Source organism: Schistocerca gregaria, chromosome X, assembly GCF_023897955.1.
Source record: "Schistocerca gregaria isolate iqSchGreg1 chromosome X, iqSchGreg1.2, whole genome shotgun sequence".
Lineage (NCBI taxonomy): Eukaryota > Metazoa > Arthropoda > Insecta > Orthoptera > Acrididae > Schistocerca > Schistocerca gregaria.
This window is the reverse complement of record NC_064931.1, coordinates 573,207,073-573,227,597: the sequence shown is the minus strand read 5'-3', so window position 1 is coordinate 573,227,597 and position 20,525 is coordinate 573,207,073. Positions and strand designations below refer to the sequence as shown.

General features: G+C 36.2%; 1 protein-coding gene across 2 annotated transcripts in view; it reads right to left on the bottom strand.

Annotated features, from left to right (window-relative positions):
- The window catches only part of LOC126297775 (neogenin), a 218,378-nt gene that overhangs the window by 140,057 nt on the left and 57,796 nt on the right, over positions 1 to 20,525 (bottom strand). The window contains exons 4-9 of one of the 2 annotated variants that reach the window (XM_049988952.1): positions 18,688 to 18,852; positions 16,810 to 16,929; positions 7,979 to 8,129; positions 1,296 to 1,438; positions 884 to 1,159; positions 229 to 478 (exon numbers count right to left, since the gene is read on the bottom strand). In XM_049988952.1, coding sequence (XP_049844909.1) covers positions 229 to 478; positions 884 to 1,159; positions 1,296 to 1,438; positions 7,979 to 8,129; positions 16,810 to 16,929; positions 18,688 to 18,852 — 1,105 coding nt within the window. The remainder of the gene's footprint in view (positions 1 to 228; positions 479 to 883; positions 1,160 to 1,295; positions 1,439 to 7,978; positions 8,130 to 16,809; positions 16,930 to 18,687; positions 18,853 to 20,525) is intronic. The other variant, XM_049988953.1, reaches the window with a different exon arrangement.

Genomic DNA, 20,525 nt, shown 5'->3' with positions numbered 1-20,525 from the left:
TTTCAGCCTAACCTAAACGTTGTGCTGTGCTAAAGATCAGTACGTCATCACACACTACATTTTCAAAAATTAGTATGGATGCGGAAGAAATAGTGTAAGTGTTAATTAAATAGATAATTAATTATTACACATGTAACAACATAGCTACATTTCAGGAAACTGTTAGAAAAGTATTCATCATGAAGTCTTTTGCACATCTGTACATCAAAAATTTAGTTCATTACTCACCTTTGTGATCCCTCACGCCGATAATAAACTGAGTATGCAAGAATTTCACCCCGAGCATTTGCCGGAGGTTTCCAGCTCAATGTAACAAATCGCGTGGAAACAATGACTGCTTCAAGGAATTGTGGAGCTGATGGAACATCTTGCACTGGTGCCCTTTCTTCATCTATGGGAGGGGCTGCTGAATGTGGGGATTGGGTGAAATTTGTTAGTACAACGTCAGAATGAAAGAGAGAGTTGTCATGGAAATCCACTGTTAACATGCAAAACAATTGCAATAAACAGGAAAAAGGGTTGGATATGATGGTTACAAGTTTAACAGATAATTGATGGAAGAATTTGAGTTAATTGAAAAAAAGTTATTTTAAAATTATTAAGGAAAATGAAATTGGTACAAAACAATTAAAAGTATGAAGTTTTTGTACAGCAAAGGAGAGTTAGTGAGGAAAATGCCCATGAAGATGGAAAGCAAAGAATGCAGGAAGGAGGGGAAATAAAAAGAAAAAAAAATTAATCATTTGTTTATAGTTTCACGTAAAAATAAGTGTTTAAAATTAATCAGCTATATTATTTACATTTATATAATTTGTTATATAAGGAAAAATATACAATACAATACAAATGAATAATGGTTTGGAAAGTAGGAAATAAATCATACCTGACTGTGATACAGTTAACTGAGCAGCTGCTTGAATGTTTCCTGCAGGGTTTGATCCCATGCACTGGAAAATTCCTGCATCCATTGTCATGAGTCCAAGAATTTTGAGGTTGTAGCCATTAACCATATGAATGTATTCATTTGGCCATATCACATCACCATTCTTTTCCCAATGTACCTTAGGCTCTGGCTTGCCATACATTTTACACTCAAGTTCCAAATCTTGTTTCTCAGAAGCATGAGTATCAGCAGGCCGCTTCAGAAAATGTGGTGGAACTGACATAAAGGAGGTAATTCATTATACAAAACAACCTGGTAATTTACTGCTTTCCATTTATATTCAGTGTTAAATTCTCCATTTTCTGTGTACATCCTATGTAAGACTGAAAAATCTATAAAAATGTATCATTACCTTGGACCTCAAGGGTGGCTGCAGCATCTACAGAATCTGCTCCATTTTCAGCTCGGCACTGGTATGTTCCTTCATCTGCCTCCTGAACATTAGATATCTGAAGACTGCCTTGACCAATTTTTTGGAATCGGCTATCCAAATTCCTTCAACAACAGAAAAAATATTAATACATGAGAAAAGTAATTTACAGAGCAAATGAAGGCTTAGGGAGAAAGAGAGTGGGGTGGGTTAAGACAAAAATTTTGCCATAACAATGAAAGAACTTAACTGCTAAAGTGTCTGTTAACAATTTGCAACCACACTTCAAAAACAGCATGATACTTCTTGCACACACACACACACACACACACACACACAGGTCTATTCTAATGATGATGAAAAGCGCAAATTAATACTGTCTAGATGTGACTAGGGAAATATTGAGCCAAATGAGGAAAACAAATATGAACGATTTGCAGGTGAATGTGACCACAGAAAGAGTCAGTAAGGTAATAACTTTCAATGCTTAAAAGATAGGAAAGGTAGTTAGTAAACAACACAAAATTATATAAAAGACTATGTATACTAGCCATGTAAATTGTGAACTATCATCCAGTGTTTTGATGGTCACTGTTATGCTCTGCATCTGGAATGAAAGTCGCTATTACTGCTGCTGTGCATGCCTTGTCAAAATTACTGGTTTAAGTAGCAAAAGATGCCATGAAGTCATCATGGAAGGATGAAAGAGTGGGAGCCACCACCCATGCCATTCTTTCCTCCAATGAAGAGTTATAAAAATGACTTGATTGATCAAAATTTTGTCTCAGACCAGGACCTAAATTCAGATCCTTCACTTTTGCCAGAAATACCTAGTCCAACAAGATTTGCAGGTAAGCTTCCGAAAAGTTGGAAAGTAGGAAAAATATGTTAGTAGAATTTAACCTATGGTGAGCCATGACTGAACAGGTCATCTGGTCAAAGCCCCATATGTCAGCATACATTTGACTGCAGAGTGAAAGATTTATTCTGTAATGTCAGTATTGTCTATACTTGTTGAAAATGACATCAACTTTAAATGCCCAGGGGCAATCTATTTATGAGCGTGTGAATTGTTTAAATCTCTTCGACTGTTCACTTCAAATGCTGTTGAAAACACATGATTATCTCAATAGATCAACATCTAAAATTGCTCCATACAATTATTCAGTTTAGGAAAGGGGTACAAAAAGATTGTAAATTACAATTTCTGGCAATGTTAGTGCAAAGGTAAGTTGAAAAAATGCTGGAATACAGCAACTATCACAAATCAAATAACACTGATCTGTATCAGCATGCACTCAGCTGTCAATATTCTGCACAATGTGGATGTGCATTGCACATTATGGTCCAGAAAGTAAGTGTTGTTTCCCGGTGAGTTTCAATACTAGGATGGTTTTGCAGCAAAACTTATATTCACAACAACAAATTAATCACGCATTCCAATTGAAGCAAGTCTAGGCCATGGGAACACTGTGAAAGAACTGAGACATCCGCCATGTACCTTTCTGTTGCACTTTGAGGGTAATTCTACTACTTAAGAGACCCATGTGCCCTTTGTGACAAAATAGTACACAAGAAACTGGTGGACCCTATCAAAGACAACAACATTCTCTGAAAAGAAGTTGTATATGTGATTTGAATCCAATGTAGACTGTCATACACTGTCCAAACATTTGGAAAGTGCAGGAATAATGCTACGGACACTTACTCATAAAGCAGGGGGAGTAATAAAGAACATTACTTTACAACCGTGCATCGTAAGATCTATAAGATGACAAAGACTGTACCGTTACAGGGACTACGGATTCATACACAGCTGTCCCTTCGTCACAGCAGATTTCAATGAGTAAGGCAACACTTTCCAATAGACACCCTGTCACAGGATAGTGGACAACCCATAACCCATAAATTTTGAATCATGAAATGGGCAAAGTGATGCATAGTAGGTAGCAGCAGTGGCGATTCTGTGGACAGTTAAGTGAGAGTCCCCGTTAATTGTTTCAATAAAATAGAGTGAAACTCTCACCATGCAATCTGGTGTCAGATCTGAGAGCAATATACTTTAATATACCTAATCAGGAGCACACTACCATATGCAAGTCCACTTACATACAAGACTTAGACATTTTATTACAAGAATAAGCTGTCACTTCTTTCTCATCCTAGAACTGTAACACTTCGACTCTTTTAGCAGCTCTACCAAATTTACAGTGCTTAGGTCTGCTGCTGGGTCAAATTGTGTAGCTCAAAATATTTCAATGAGAAAAATGCCTCACACTTTCGAGGGGTTGCTGCTGATGACTACTGGAAAGCAGCAACTGTGTGTCAGCACTGTGGTAGTATTCTTAAGGAAGCCATGACACACAGAGAGCAGGACAACTCAGATCCTATCAGACTGACGACAGAGAAGTATGTCAAGAGCCCTCTACAGACAACAGAGGTGAGCCCTTCCACCCACCAGCAGCATCACCAGTGCTGCTATCAGGCATTCTTTTGGGTAGGAGCTAAAACAATATAGACTGCTATGTAGGTCCTACACTATGATGTGACAGAAATTCTTGTCAAGTGTGTTGTGATTTGATGGTAGAAAATGCAGGGTTGCAGGCTGTGGTTTATTGGAATTTAGAATGCTCACTTATGAAGTTCACATTAATTTAAATATGTGTTATCTCCTTTACAATTCAGTCCTGGAATGTTGAAATGGCACAGGGATGGTATCACCTTTGACATAACTCAGTAAATTCCTCAGCTCTACAGATGTATGAAACACACTTTTAATGTTGTGTCTATTAAATATTTTTCTAGAGCCTGAAGATTTACTCAATTACAGTAAGAACGTCAAGATGATGGGTGCTCCCATTTCTTCAAAATTTTCCGTGTACTGGACTAGCTTCAGTTGGAATGTGTAGTGAATTTGTTTTTCTGAATACTCTTTTTGTACAAAAATCATAATTGCACGTGTACGCTGAACCATAAGGGTTTTTGAACCAGAAAAATATATCTTCTCTGGACTAGAGGTACACAATACATCACCAAAGTGTGGAGGGTGGTGACAAGTCTGCGTATGTATATTGGTGCAACTGCATTACCTGCGAATGCTAATATCAAGTATTATGCAGCGTTTCCTCCATACAAAAATATCCAAAAACAATGATGTGCAATCTTCTACTACCATCATTGTAACCTGAATAATAAAATTAAATTCAGACGCTGAAGAAACATGGTTAATATGTCTGCTTCACGAGGCCACGCCCCAAATGCCATCATATAGCACAGACATAAAAGCAAGAGGGTTTTTAGGCTGCCAAGTATAGTGCTTTCTTTTCACTTGTTGAACACCAATGGAGACAGAACACTTCCCATTGTAACCAAATGTACATGCTCAAAGTAATGGTTATTGAGTAAAAAGTACATCAAAGTAAGTAGATGTTCAAAGAGTGCCACAATGTTCTCACAGACACTGTTACCAATAAGTTATAAAGAGTCATGTAAAGTAACTCCTGTAAACAGAGACCAGGGTGTTTGCACAGACAAGAGAAGAAAAAAAGAATCCCAGATTTTCTGGTTAAAAAAACACTTCTCATGAGTCAAAATACATTTTTTCTAGTGTGAAAATACACTTTTTCTGTGTTAAGTAACAGTTTACTTTCCCTCAGAGCTGTAAAACTTTTCAATCCTTTGAATGCTAAAGGTTTTATACACCAGTGTAGAACTTCCCAGAACTTTGAGAAACTAAACATAGCAAAAAACAATATGTTTTGGTAAGATCTTTCATGTGTAGTGACATGTGCACTGCATACTTTCTTATTACAAAAGTGTAAATAGAAATTTCACCAAATACAGTACACTAGTTTCCGAAGCACTGAAATCAAGATTGATATGTGCTTCTGTCAGCCAATCACAGCTAGTATCACATGATCTCACCAGCCAATAACTGGTAATCAGAGCATAGGACACACGATGTAGTCAGCCAATAGCAACATTACAGTAAGTAGCACAAACACACAAAGAGGAAAAAATAAAAGTTTAAATATACATATATTATAGCTACAAGCAAAGCTAAGCTTTCACATATAATATTGGTCCTTTTTTGCTTATTTTACCCTTTAAGATATATCAAACACAAATGTGCCAGCAACATTTAAAAAAAAAATGACATAAATGGTTGGTCTTCTGGGCCTGAAATTTTTCTACGTGGCTGGTCCTCAAAGTTTTAAGTTTTGAATGACAGTCAGACAGCCTGTGATTTAAGAAATTCATTGCACATTCTCACACACAACATAATTCATCTTGTGTAAAAGGAAATTTATTTTGAAAGTAATGCTTCTCAAACACCATACGCAATATTTTCCTGCAGCCCATTAGAAATATGTTCATTTGAACAGGTACCAGAGAGAACCAGAAACAGGTGTTACTGTGCGTGCACAGCCACAATGACTTAGGAAGCCCATGTTTGGTGTTTGCTCTGTTCATACACCTTTTGTCGCATTTCTGTTTGGAATTTCGTGCATAGTGGGGCAGCATGTGACCATGCACAGCACTGCACCATGTTGTTTGGAAAGAACATATGGAGTTATTGTATTTAGAGCAATTGTTTTATCACATCACATCCAGATAAGAAATGCAAAATAAGAAAGCAATCCTTGGCATAATATTCATTTCAAAAGTAGACTCTACAACTCAAAGTACCCTAATGTTTTGCTATGTGGTGACATAAACATAGAGGTTTTTTTTATTCATACTTTGCAATAGTGTTATCTAGCATCCAATCAGGTTTACATCCACACAGCACTGCAAAAAGCCAGGAAGAAGAAATAAAAGTTTCTTGCAAAAATAAAACTAAATAAAAACAGTTGTTTGTATATGCTAAAACTAAGGACAGTAAGTTTTTCATTACTTTTTCTAATGGAGTAAAAAATTAACAAGGTTATCTCTGAAGCCAAAAAACATGTATAACTGGCAGTTCATATTCTACTCCAGGTGTAAGAATAAAGCCTTGTTCGGAATTACAATGATAAAACATAGTGTGCTGCCAGTCTATAATTTACTAAAGAATGGTGTTCTGTAAATTTAAGATGTAAACACAAATTAAGAAATAATGTCAAGCCTAGAGAAGGGACCAGGCAAGTGTTGAAACACATCTTTTGATCAAGAAACATAGTGTTTCACGGAAGGCAGATCTGTAATATATTTGAAACAAAACATTTTATTCAGTACTACTGACTAAATTCACCCACTTGGTCACCCTCAAGGGAACATTTACATATGTTCGCATGTATATACCATTAACAGATCTTAAATTACAGCATAAAAGAAACAGGACATAAGAATGCTCTAAAAGCATCGTAATTTCATAAACAATGCCAAAATGCGTAATTCAGCTAAAAGTGCACATTCATATGACGAGATTCACACTGAAGTAGGCCCCTGCCTGATGCTAAGCTTTACAGTGTGGTTTACAGGATGACAATTTTCATGAGTATCAGTAATGTATTATCTCATGTTTGATTCACTATTATGGCATTATGCCATATGTACCAGAAGATGAAAATGTGCATTTGAAATTTTGTGAACAATTGAAATTAGCCAATAATGTGGACTGAAACACCATTTCAAACAAATTTGCTGCCTCTGCAGAACAGATTAATAAAAGCGAAATTTCTTTAGCAAACCATCAAAAATAACTTCATTGTACAGCAAGACGATTAATGATTGCCAATAATGTGGAAATAAAATAAAATCAGAAAATTTCAATAAATTCTGTAATTATGTGACTCTATATTAACACACTTGATAGCTCCGAGCCACAGAAATTCATTTTGTTTTCATTGGACGTGAGAGCTGTAAACAAAGACAATACTGCAAAATAACAAAATGCAAACACAGGTCACTTGGAGGCTACCCCCTCTACAACTCGGATTGCTCTGTGCATGTGCAGTTCCGACAGCTTGGAGGTGCAAGAAAAAAATTTTTGGGCTAGCATCCAACTGCTTGCTACTACTGCTTATAGAGCTAACAGACACACTTCAAGTAGCCAGAAGCAAGAGAAAGCACTGCTCATATGCGACTTCAGCTCTGCACGTGCACATGACCCTGCTGGCAACCGATCAAACAAAAGTAATGTAAACAGTTGTGGCGTCAACTTCATCGAAAGCAGTTTGTTGTTACGAAGTATTACATAGTTTTCATCCTAAAGCCTTTGACTCATTTTGGTGTCAGCAGATGCTTGTGTGTGCACTGCATTTTGCTGTAAGTTTCATTTTTTTCTATCTTTCATGTTTTATTGCTTCAGTGTTATTCTGCAGTAATGGGCTAAAGTAAAATTCTTTGCTAGAAAATTAGTTCTCATAAGTCATAATTACAAAAAGTTAACTGAAAATCAAACAAACGAAAAATTTCCAGAATTCTAAAAAAATCCGAGTTTTTCCTAGGTTTTCCAATTGTCTGAAGATGTAGATACTCTGGGAGACGCTACTTCGATATAAGAAAACCAGTAGTAGTGGTCCAAGTGTCTTCATGTGTTACTACACTTGAAAAAAAATTAACAATGTGTTGCCTTAGCGAAATGTACTAGCTCGTCATTTGGAATGAATACTCTCATATATGCATCCAGAAAAGGGATTTGTAAAATAAAGCAACACACAAAATGGTAGCATCATACATACGACATATCAATAGCAATTCCATCCTTCAGCCAGATGATGGATGGATTAGGATTCCCAACTGCTGCACAGTCAAGAGTCACAGTGCTACCTGCGATAACAACAGACGGCCGGGGCAGTGCTACAAAAACAGGTGGTGTTACACCATGAATACCTGAAAAATAAAAAGACACAGTCAGTAATAAATGATAGACATAATATAAAACAAAACAAAAAATGTAGTGGTATGAAACTATAAACCTTTCAACACATGTCTGTTTCAAGGGTTTTCATTTTGTTATTCTCTTCTAAAGTACCATATTTACCTTAGTATATGACAACCCTGAATATAAGACAACCCTCCACTTTTTTTTAAGAGATTTGTTGAGAAAATTTAATTTTTAACATATAAGATATTTTTAACATAGTCTGACCAATCAAAATTACTAACTCATTTATTGGTGTACAGTATCAGCCTAAAAAAAGTTAATATTATACTTACGCTATTTATTGGTTGTCTACATTTTGATAATACAAGCATAAATATAACAAACAAAAAATGGTTTACATCAATTTTTATCTTCACTTCCTTTTTTGATTAATATCTAAACCAGCCATCTGCGGTATCACTATTTTCAATCACCTCCACCACAATCACTAGTATTGTCATATGGGATAGCAGTTTCACCTAACCAATGGGAGGTGAGAAAAGAGGCAATGTATTTCGGTACACAAGCAGGAATTAAATTTATAATCTTGCTTTTGTCACCAGTTTTTGGTCGTTTCGTCCAAATATGTTGTAATTTCTTAGGTTGTGCTTATGGTGGAATCTAGTAATATAACTGTCTTTTTCCAAATACATGGTGGATTTTGCGTCTATATACACACGAAAGTGTGACAATATTCCTTAATGTCGTCTACCTACTACTCTCTCATTGACTGCATAGAACCACGAGCTGACACCCATCATATCTCAGTGCTGCACAAAACATTTAAGTACTCCACTGGTCCCTATCTAGACTTTTACTGTCTCCTATAGAAATCCCTCCTAGTTCTCAGCCAAGCTGGTGTCACTGTTCCCCCTCCAATCGCATTCATCCTAGTTCTCAGACAAACAAGTGTCACTGCTCCCAGTCCAATCCCTCTGAATTCTTCAAAATAAATCTTCATGTGATCTCAATTGTCAAAGCTTCATCTGTAAATGTATGACAATCCATATATTAATGTATTACACAAAGTAAAAATTGTGACCTGAACAGCAATTTTTTAATCTGTTAATGTGAGACCAATTCTGCATTTTTTGAATGGCAAATTTGGGGACAAACCTCATCTTGTAATTGGGTAAATATGGTAATGGCAGACAAGATTTCTTCAAATGTATTTTTTCAAGAATTTAAATTCGAATTTGGATACTTGCTGCAAATTTACTCCAAAGAACTAGCATTAAATTGTTAATTTGAGAGACAATTAGTTTCAAGTGTTTCATTCTCATTTTCAAACATCATGAAGAACAGTCATAGAGCCACTATCAAAAAACATAACACAACATTCTAACATTGACATACAGAAACATCTGGAGCAGCATATGAAGTACACATGATTATTTAAGTTGACATGACAGTGGGCGCAGGAAATGCACACTATTTAACCTGTGGCTCCATAGCCATTAGTCACAGTGTACAACTGTGGTATCACGAGAAGACCTGCGGAGCCACCAGCATCAACCATAGTGGTAAACGCTACAGCATTTCTATAATTTCTTTTAACGCCACATATAGTAGCATTGTTTGTAACTCTGCTGTTCCTACCCTTATAGGACCTAAAAAATATGAGGAAGGCTTTAACATAAGCCAAAACTGGTAATAATAAACAAATATTGTGGTCTTGGCTATTGTTTTAATCTTAATAAATACAGAGGAATAGTGAAAATGCAGTTCAGATGCAATGCAGTCGAGCACACTGGTTCTGTACACCAATTGTCTGTAATGGATAGTTTGGTCCACTCAAAAGTCAATATTTATGATGAGTAACATTTTATAATTTCATTTCAGTTCACCTAAACAAAAATAGCATAGGAATGTGTCCACGCCTTTGCTGAAGTAACCATTCTAGCATTTGCATGAGACACAAAAAATTAGCTTGGCTGCGGTTACGATGGTCATGGTGACCTACAGTGTTTACGCAATATCAACTTGTCTTCTCCCAGACACACACACAGTTGTGATTGGTCACAGCTTCAACTTTCTGTTGTCTGCCTATTGGTGCAACATGTTGGAGCTGGAACTTTTCATCCTTCAGTGCATTAGCTGCCTGTTTGTGGATGAGCCACCTCAGTGTGCTACATTCACTGGTGCAACATTTCCAACCTAAATGTTCAACACCAAATTTGAAATTTCCAAAATAACCATTCATTTGCCCTATTCCAAGAATGCCTACAACTACTCTGTGAATTTTCACTGTAAATCATGAATACAATAAAATCTATAAGATCACATGTAACCATAAAATAATTTTACAGCAATTTCTGTTCCAACGAGCCCAACTTACTAAAAAAAATGGACCTAAAGGAAGATGACAATTTTTGTTAACCAAGTTTTCATTTATTTTGCACGGAAGACTCAAGTATAGTATTCATCAGTTATTATTCTTGTCTGCGAAGTAATCAGTAGGAAGAATCTCAATACCACTTCCAGAAACATTTCCAAACAGATGAAATTGACCCTTCTGATATCACTCATAACAAGTCACAACACAAAAGCTGTTAGGTTCTTTCTTTGTGGAGAAATTAAGTTTCTGGATTTTTGTTTGGTTGGCAGTCAACAAATGAGGCACCCATCTTGCACCACACTTTCTTATAGATAATTCATCATGTAAAATACATCATACCATTTCCACTGACATGCCTATGGCACAAGTTATTTCATACACATTTAATAGCCAATTGACCAATATCAAATTGTGCACCTTGTCGACATTTTCATTTGTGACTGCACTGCTTGGATGTTCTTCATGTGAATATCACCAGGAAAATTACAAATACATTTGAATACTGCCATCTACTTCCTAACCATTGAAAATGAAGAGCTAATGTACAGTGTGGCTGTAACTGATGTAGTGAAATATAAACTCTGTTAAAAATTCACTACACTCCGGAGTGGTTAGTCTTTTGTTTCTGTATATTGTGTCTACTGCAATGTGACTGTAAGAATATACATGCATTCATTATAGTTTTGTTTCGTGTTGCTAAATAAATAGTTATTTTAACTGGAACCACAACTGGTGAACCCGTGTCATGATCATTAGTACTCAAAAAGCACTGACATTATTGCGTTTCTCCCTGAATCAATTTAAATACACGATTCCATGACAAACAAAACCCAGATGAAAATATCATGTATGGCTATGCAAATGCCACCTTCCTGGTGGAAAAATGAGGGAATATTGTTTTTGAAAGGGGCATCTCAATCCAAATGGCTCTGAGCACTTTGGGACTTAACATCTGTGGCCATCAGTCCCCTAGAACTTGCAACTACTTAAACCTAACGACATCACGCACATCCATGCCCGAGGCAGGATTTGAACCTGCGACCGTAGCAGTTGCGTGGTTCCGGACTGAGCGCCTACAACCGCTAGACCACCTCGAACGGCTCTCAATTCATTACTGCAAATATAAGCAATGAAGTGATAAAATATCATTAAATTTTACAATCACTAAATAGCGAAGTTGTCTAGCTAATTTCAGGTTTTATGCCCAAACTGTTATCCCATATACAGGCTTAAAAACATGCCTTACTTTGCTCAGAGAGATGCTTCCTTGAACACAATTAAAAAGACTTTTTTTAAAAACTATATTTCTTCAGCAACTACCAATCACGTGCACATTCTAATTGAGCAGCAAGTCAAGATGTAAGTCTCAATGTAATGGCTTCTATTGCTGGTAAAATCTTAGAGGTCATGGCACCCAGTTAGTTCATATATATAGTGCTGGAACAGTTTCACCATAAGCTCAAGATGAAATACTTTCCCATCTGGAAAATCCATTTTCAGAACTAAATAGCCAGATTCAGAAGCTGCGGACTTGGACACAATCAAGAAACAGATCAAAATCACTGTGGCATACATAGAAACATACCGTGTTAGTATCATCATAAATTCAGGCAGAACATGTACAAATGTGCACCACCATGTTCATTTGTTTCTCAACAGTCCACTAATGCTCAGACACTAAACTAGTATGTTTCCCTGTAGGTACAGAACAATCTGCAAAGGCTAAATCAGCTCCACCATGTTCATTTGTTTCTCAACAGTCCACTAATGCTCAGACACTAAACTAGTATGTTTCCCTCTAGGTACAGAACAATCTGCAAAGGCTAAATCAGCTCGCCATCTGTTCATAACTCATTGCAACACAACTCTTCAATTTTTGATAGATTTCGGAGTGAATCTTTCCATATTGCCAGCAACAGTATTAGATAGCAAAAACATTCAAAAATAGCAAGTCTATCCTGCAAATGGTTCTGTAACACACAAATATGGCGAATGTCTACTGAACTTCGAAACAGAAGATATCCATGGCTATTTCTTCTTGTAGATCTTCACCAACCAATTACTGGTGCTGAATTTTTGAGCTATTACAATCTGTTGAAAAAAAATTGTGTCACTAACAAGTTTTAATTGCTAGGACAGGCTCTTCGCTCATACATGCTGCCAGTTTAGTGTTTTTGATGGACTCACAGCACAAATATTGAGACTTGTTAAAGAGATATCCTAAAAATATTCAGAAACTTTCCTCCACTTAAAACATTAGTAGTACTATTCTTTTCTTTTTTTAGGGCTGGTGAATTTTTAGGCCATTGATACCATAATATACTGAAGAAATCCAACAAGCTTTCTTTAACTAATGCAAGAATACCAAGAGGAAGGATAGTCAGTCTCACACATGGACTGACACAGCAGAGAAATCATTCAAGAAACTAAACTTACTCATCTTTCAACAGTTTTTCCCTTAATTTTGGGGGCTAATGCATCAGACTATACTATAAGTATTTCTTTATACCAAGTGCAAGAAGGAACACCTGAAACACTTCTTTTTTCTTCAGGTCTCTTGCTGACACACAATATTTGTGTGTCTATCGACATGCCAGCACTTTCGTTTGGTAAGTCACATCATCCCCCCCTTGTCCCCTCAGACTGGTATAGAGTCGAACCACAAATTAACGAACTCACTTTTAAGGAAATGAAACTCCCCCCAGTTTTTATGCAATTCCTAACATGTCCGTGTGAGATTCTGATTCATTTCTGTCTTGCACAGTTATACTTTGTGTCATGTGGTGACAGTATTATGATGATTGAGTCTTTCAGTTGATATGTGTATAAATCAAATTTGATTGTAGTAATATCTAAAAATGCTTTGAACAAATTGGAAAGCAATTTCCATCCAGCCTACCACGTGACTCTGGCCACATGATCTGATATAGCAGTCACTGGAGTTACAAAGCATGACCCATGAAGTGCTCTTTGTTATAGTTGAATTTAACAATTTTATACTTTTGTGGAGTTATGGCCCTCAAATGTAGGAAGCTTATGATTGAGCAAAAGCTGATGATCATCTACAATGTCGAAGACAATCACATCATAAAACTTTCGGACATGCTGAAAAAGTACGACTTGGCTCATCATTGTTGTCCGGCATTCTCAAAAACAAGAGTGTTGTTAAATGTTGAACATAATGGTTCCTCTGGCTGCAAACAGATGACCATTTACATGTCAACATTCAAAATGACATGGAAAAATTATTTTAAAATGGTCTCAAAGGCAGCATTCCTATTAGTAGAAGCATTCAACAAGAGAAGGCTTAGCAAACTGCCCTGAAGATCACTGTTGAAAATTTCAGTGCATCGAATGGCTAGTTAGATCATTTTAAGGAATGTCATAATCTCTCATTTCCGAGTGTAAGTGGAGAGAGTGAGGCTATGGGTATAGAAACTGTAAACCATTGAAAGAACTTTACACAGGGTGTACAAGTAGACAAGAAAAACAAATTCCTGAGTTTCCAGTTAAAAATATACTTTTTCCTGGGTGAAAATACTGTATATGCTGGGTAAAAGTACATTTTTTCCCCATGGTAAGTGAGAATATACTTTCCCTTGGAGCTGTAAAACTTATCAATCCTATGAGTGTCAAAGGTTTTAGACATTGGCATAAGACTTTCCAGCACTTTAGGAAATGAAAATTGGCAAAAAAAAAAAAAAAAAAAAAAACCACTTTGGAAAGACCTTTAATGCATGGCAACATGTACACTGCATATTTTGATATTACGAAAGTATAAATATGAGTTTCACCAAATACAGCACAATAGCTTACGAAGCAATGAAATCAAGATTGTGATGTGCTTTTGTCAGTCAATCGTAGCTTATATCACATGATCTCACCAGCAATGTCCCTGTCCAAATATTCAGAGCGTAAGACACATGATGTAGTCAGATAATAGGAACATCACTGTTAAGTAGCATGAACACACAAGTACGAAAAGTTAATTATTTAAGTTAATATGCATACAATATAGCTACAAGAAAAGCTAAGTTTTCACATGCAATACTGGTTGTTGGTCCCCCCCCCCCCCCCCCCCTTAAGGATGTAGTTAGACAATATCCTAAGAGCACATATTAAATTTGAAGCAGCTGAAATTTCTGGCAAGAACAGTTATCAATGTCACTTTTATACACTGAACATTTCATGGATTATCTAGATGAGTACATGTTCCATCTAGCACTTAGACTTTTCCATAGAAAAGCCAATTGTAAGTGAAGCTGTTCAAGAACTCACCTCACACCTCCTTTTTTTAAGGATAATATATTTTGCCACTGTTATAGCATAATTTGTAATCCATGAAAGAACTAAAATAAAGATGAAAAACTAACATGAAGCTTGGTATTTTTAGCATGTATTATGGTTTAAGATATATCAAACACAAATGTGCCAGTAAAATTTTAAAAAATGACACAAATGGCTGGTCTTCTGTGCCCAAAATTTTTCTCTATGGCTGGTCTTCAAAGCATTAAGTTTTAAAGACTGCGAAACACTTCACGATTTCAGAAATTCCTTGCCGATCCTCTCGCATAACATAAGTCATCTTGTGTAAAAGGAATTTACTTTGAAAATAATGCTTCTCAAACCACCATTTGCAATATTTTCTGCGACCTGTTAGAAAGTCAAACATGTGTCACATCACGTTCATCAAAAACTTTGGGTTGTTACGGAGTATTGCATGGTCTTTATAGCCTCTGACACATTTAGCTGTAGGCAGACAACTGTGCGCAGACTGTGTTTTGTTATTGTAAATGGTGTATTTTCTTTGCAACTTAAGTTTTATTTTGGTGTTACTGTCTTGCTTATGTTTTTGATGCCCTATTAGTTTGCAGTAGCAGACTAAAATAAAACTCTTTGTCAGCGTATCAGTTCTTACGAGAAAAAATTACAAAAATTTAACTGAGAAGTAAAACAATGAAAAATTCCCAGGATTCTAAAAAATTCTCAGGTTTTTCCTGAATGAAGAAATTCCCATAGTTTTCCCAGGTTTCCTAGTTGTCCCAGGTTTTGTACAGCCCATTACCTTGCCCGGATTAATTCACAGTTATGAGCCCAAAGACATTTCTAATGTAGCTGACACTGGCATTTTTTACAATTTACTTCCTTTGAAAGCTTATTTCATTAAGGGAGAAACATGCTATAGAGGTAAAAAAAGTAATGAAAGAATGAGTTCACAATTGCGTGTAAATAAAGATGGAATGAGAAGTTGCCTCCATTGTTAACAGGGAAATTTTAAATCCTCAGGTGTATTAAAAACATAAAGACACTACCTTGCACTTACAAGTACAACAGCAATGACATTGGAAATCTTCACTAAATTTCTCAGCCCTTTAGATGCCTAAATGGGTTCAGCAGTAAGAAAATAGTACTTATGATTGACTGTCACCCTGTATACCCCAAGGAAACATTTCTGAGGAATATTAATGTTGTGTTTCTTGCACCAAACTGCATAAGTCATCTGCAGACTTTGGACCTGGGCACAATACACTGTGTTAAAACCAAATACATGGTAGCAGTTGTCCAGAAATCAATTACATTCCTTGAGAGGAAGGAATTGATGAGGCTTAACATTTTACAGGCCATACACATGTTTACTGCTGCCTTGAACTGTGTGACACAACAGACTGTGTTAAACTGTTCTGCGATGAAAAAGACATGTTCCATGAGAAGAATGGAGTAGAGTCACAGATGTTCATGAGAATGTGACACTCTAGGACTTTGTTTCTTGTGATGAAGATGATTTGACTTCCACACCCAAGATGAATATGAGTGAGATGTGAGAAATCCTAGCGAAGAAACACAGTTACATAGGAGGAGGAGGAGGAGGAGGAGGAAGAGGAGGTGGTGGTGGTGGTGGTGGTGGTGGTGGTGAATAAGAAGAGGTGAAGGAAGACACTTCACCAAGTTTTGCAGCTGCTGAGCAATGATCCGACACTGTCAGGAACTATCTTTCCCCTTTTAATGTAGACGAGTCAGTTATAACAAACATCAACGAACTGGAGCAACTTCTGTCATTACAGTATGCTGGAAGGAGAAAACAAACAACTCTTATTGATTAAAGAAAATAAAGAACATGTTATGCAAAACGTATGATGGTCACTTCTTCCATGTACCTATGCAAAACTACCATTTAAGGAAAACCCCTATTTAATGAAAAAATATTTAGGTCCCCAGAGATTCATTAAAAGGTGTTTTACTGTAGCTACAAATGGAATTCACAAAAAATCAGTTACTTACAACTTTTGGCCCACTTACATGGTACTCACCTGCATTTTTATCAACTTTAAGAACTGCCTTTTCACTAATCTGATTTTGTCCTAACATTGTTACATTACACTGATAATTTCCTTCATCCAACAGTTGCACTTCATCTATTTCCAAAGCACCTGAAACAGAAAATGTGATCACCCTTATTAACAGCTCACTATGAAAAGAAATCGAGATGTTTCCATTCATTCTCATGACTAGCACTCCCGACACAAAACCAGAACATTATTATTATTTCTTTCCTTTCTCAGACATTATGTTACTATTATTAATTATTATTATTATTATTATTATTATCAACAATGGTAATATTGCTGTTGTTTTATTATATTTAATATTAAAGGTCTCTAAGAGAAATAAAAATCATATTATCGAAAGTTGTCACAAAAACCAGCTATAATTTAATCATTCATTTCTTAATTTAAAGGTTGAAAAATTATCATTAGTAGGTATATAAAATGTGTTTCTTGCAGTTTTCCAGGTGGATAGAATATTCAATCATCTTTCGTGCGTGGACAGCAATATTTCTTCTATCAATATTTTTGTTGATAACTGCACAGTGATCTTCAAGCCGAGTCAGTGACTGGCTTACAACCACAAGACACAATGATATACTGTAGAGTAAATACATGCATGTCAGAAATATGACAATTTTCTGTTGATGTGATTAAAATACACTGTGTTAAGATATGAATTACTGATAATATAAAAGTGATTAATTTTGCAAATCAGAGTTTTTTTGTGTGAACAGAAAGCCATGCACCACATGCCTATGATCACTTCAGAGATGTCAAAATAGGTATACATAGTACAGAGTCGCTTCATGAGTCAATGAAATGTGCTTCATGTGAAAACAAAATCTCAACGCAGAAACAAATAGTGCAATGGATGAAATCTGAACAGCTCATAAGTCAGTTTTGTGCACCAAACAGAAGGACAGAGCATGATCTATCAACAAAGTTGGTATCAATTTTGAGTGTAAAACATGAATGTGCAAATGTGGAAAAACTGTTTCATGGGATGATCTACAATCTTGTAAATTATGTGCGGCACAGAATAGAGTAGCATGGAAAGCTGCACCAAACCAGTCTCAGGACTGAAGACAACAACAATGTGTAAATGGCTTAAAACTGAACACACACAGAAGCACTGCAATGACTTCCTTCCAACAAAAACAAAGACATCCCACCACCAGATAACAAATTTTGTTAGGTGTCCAGGTGGATCACTAATATTGGCTAGGGGAACAAAAACAAAGCATGTTTGAAAGAAAATAGCTATTCTGATGGGTTTCAAATGCTACAATTAACAGGGATTGACATATATTGAGAAGAATGAACAACTATATGCATAAACAAGAATAAGGATTATGCTAGAGACTGGATCTGGACTGGTATGATATCAAGATGATGTACTGCCATTCTTTATGACAGTTGAATTTACTTTCTCATGGGTGTACATGGCTTTGTGAAAAAGCACTTTATGAAATACACCACATGCAACATAGAATGTCTTGGGAATGATTGGAGCATTTTTTTTTTTATCAACGGTGGGTCTGAAAGTTTTTGGATGAAAATTGTTTTCACTTTATGGATTACTCACATTACGCACAAAAACAAATTTATGTAAGTAAAATACCTACAGATTTTTCAGATGTTAGATTTGCCTTCTGAACCATCAAAATTTTAATAAATTAATTTCAGTTAAACCATGACAAGTTTTACAGCTTCTGTGATTCCACTGAGCTATAATTCACTATATAGTCAAGCAAAATCATGTTACCTATATGAAAATGTGTCTGATTCTTAATGTTCACTTCTCCGTTTTTCTGCTAGGATTACTGATCCATCATAAAACAAAATTACTGTCAAACTTACCAGAAGGCAAAATGAGCATTCTTGTCTCATCCAAGAGGAGAGGCCGATTGTCTTTCAACCACATGACACTGACTTCTAAAGACACATCAACAAAACAGTTAAAAAAAGCTGTTTGCCCTGGAAACACAATTATGTCTTTTGGAGGTGTTGATATCTGCAGTTGTGCTAAAAGGAAGAGAAAAGAAAATGGTATATATCAAATGAAAATATAAGTACACATGATTATGAACTGTGATACAAGCACAAAATTTTATTCTACTGAATGTCTCCAGGTGAGGCTATATAATTAACATATCCTCTTATGTTTCATTCAAGATATCCTAGAATATATACAGTAACACACAACAATAATTTATACAATCACTTATACATTAGCAAACATGACTCTACTACTGTATCCTGTAACAGTAACAACAGTGACTAGCAACCTGGCCCAGCTTTGCACAGGTATCTACAGCCAGGCGACTTGTCTGACATAGTGGTAATAAACTGCATACACAAACCTTCCTCATGAATCAGCCTGCCTGTTAGTGAAAGCCATATCAAAACTCCTAGAGTAGTTTCCAGAATAAGCCTTCACATACAGACAGAAAAACATGGTGAGGGACTCAAATTGTAATATGTATAGATACAACAAAAGTTACAGCTCTTGATTTCTTGTCTCCAAGTAAGTGATAAGTTAAATGTTAATCATAACTTCAGAAATTGTACTGTTTTAATGGAATGATTGTCAAGTATGTCTGTTCATGAAAGTAACTGTAAGTAGTAGAGTCCGTGTGGTGAAACAGCATGAGCAGCACTCGGTACCCACCACTCACTATGGAAGCACACACAAATGTATTCAGACAGCAGTCAGGAGTGTCTCATGCCAGTAAAATACTTGGCTGCACTCACATTCTGGACCGGAAATTGTCATCATGTGAATGTGCCCACATGACTTCAGAGAACTGGTTGTATGTGATCTACCATCCTGAAAGTAGCTTCAAAGAAGCTAGGTTTGTCTACTCCCACTATGCTTGCTTATTCTCATCTTGTTCCCTTTTTTATTTATGTTTTATGTGGTAATCTACTACTACTACTACTACTACTACTACTACTAAGATGTTGCCAAATTACCCTGGAATATGGCCCATATTAAAGGTGGGGAAAGAAATAAGCCATAATAGGTACTCTTAAATGCCCCCCCCCCCCTCCACACACACCCACACACACACACACACACACACACACACACACACACACAGACGACATCAATATTTTAGGTAGCATCGAAGCTGGTGCTATCTAAATTTTCCATCCTAAACTAAGTGACGGAATTAATAAGCATGCTCAGACAGACGGCTAGTCATACACTTACATCCCAAACTGACATGGTTGGCACACACTCAGCAGATATAAAGGAAGCTATTAAAAGTGGTTTGATCCTTCACAAATTAGGAACCAGTGAAAGTGAAAAACAGTTATGTAAATGAAAAACAGTTGTTTACATGCTACACTTTCTTCTCTTAAAATTTCTTCTTTGTATTAGTCTCTGTGGAAACCAGCCTGTACATTAACAGTATTCCAGTGGCAAAAGATAACAGCACGAGCTATCAAAGAAATATTGAATATGTGATTGAATCATATACGATAGGCCATCCTTCTCAATGATTTATGACATTAATTGTATTACCACAGTATGCTTAAAAAACATTCCAAAAGCAATAAAAGTTGGATGAGTCATTATCATAAAGACGTGATGAACACAGACATGGCCCTACATTTGATAATAATCGAGATTTTGATTTTAGTTTGAATAAATCCTCATAGTTTTCACTTTTCTGGGATGGAGACATCAA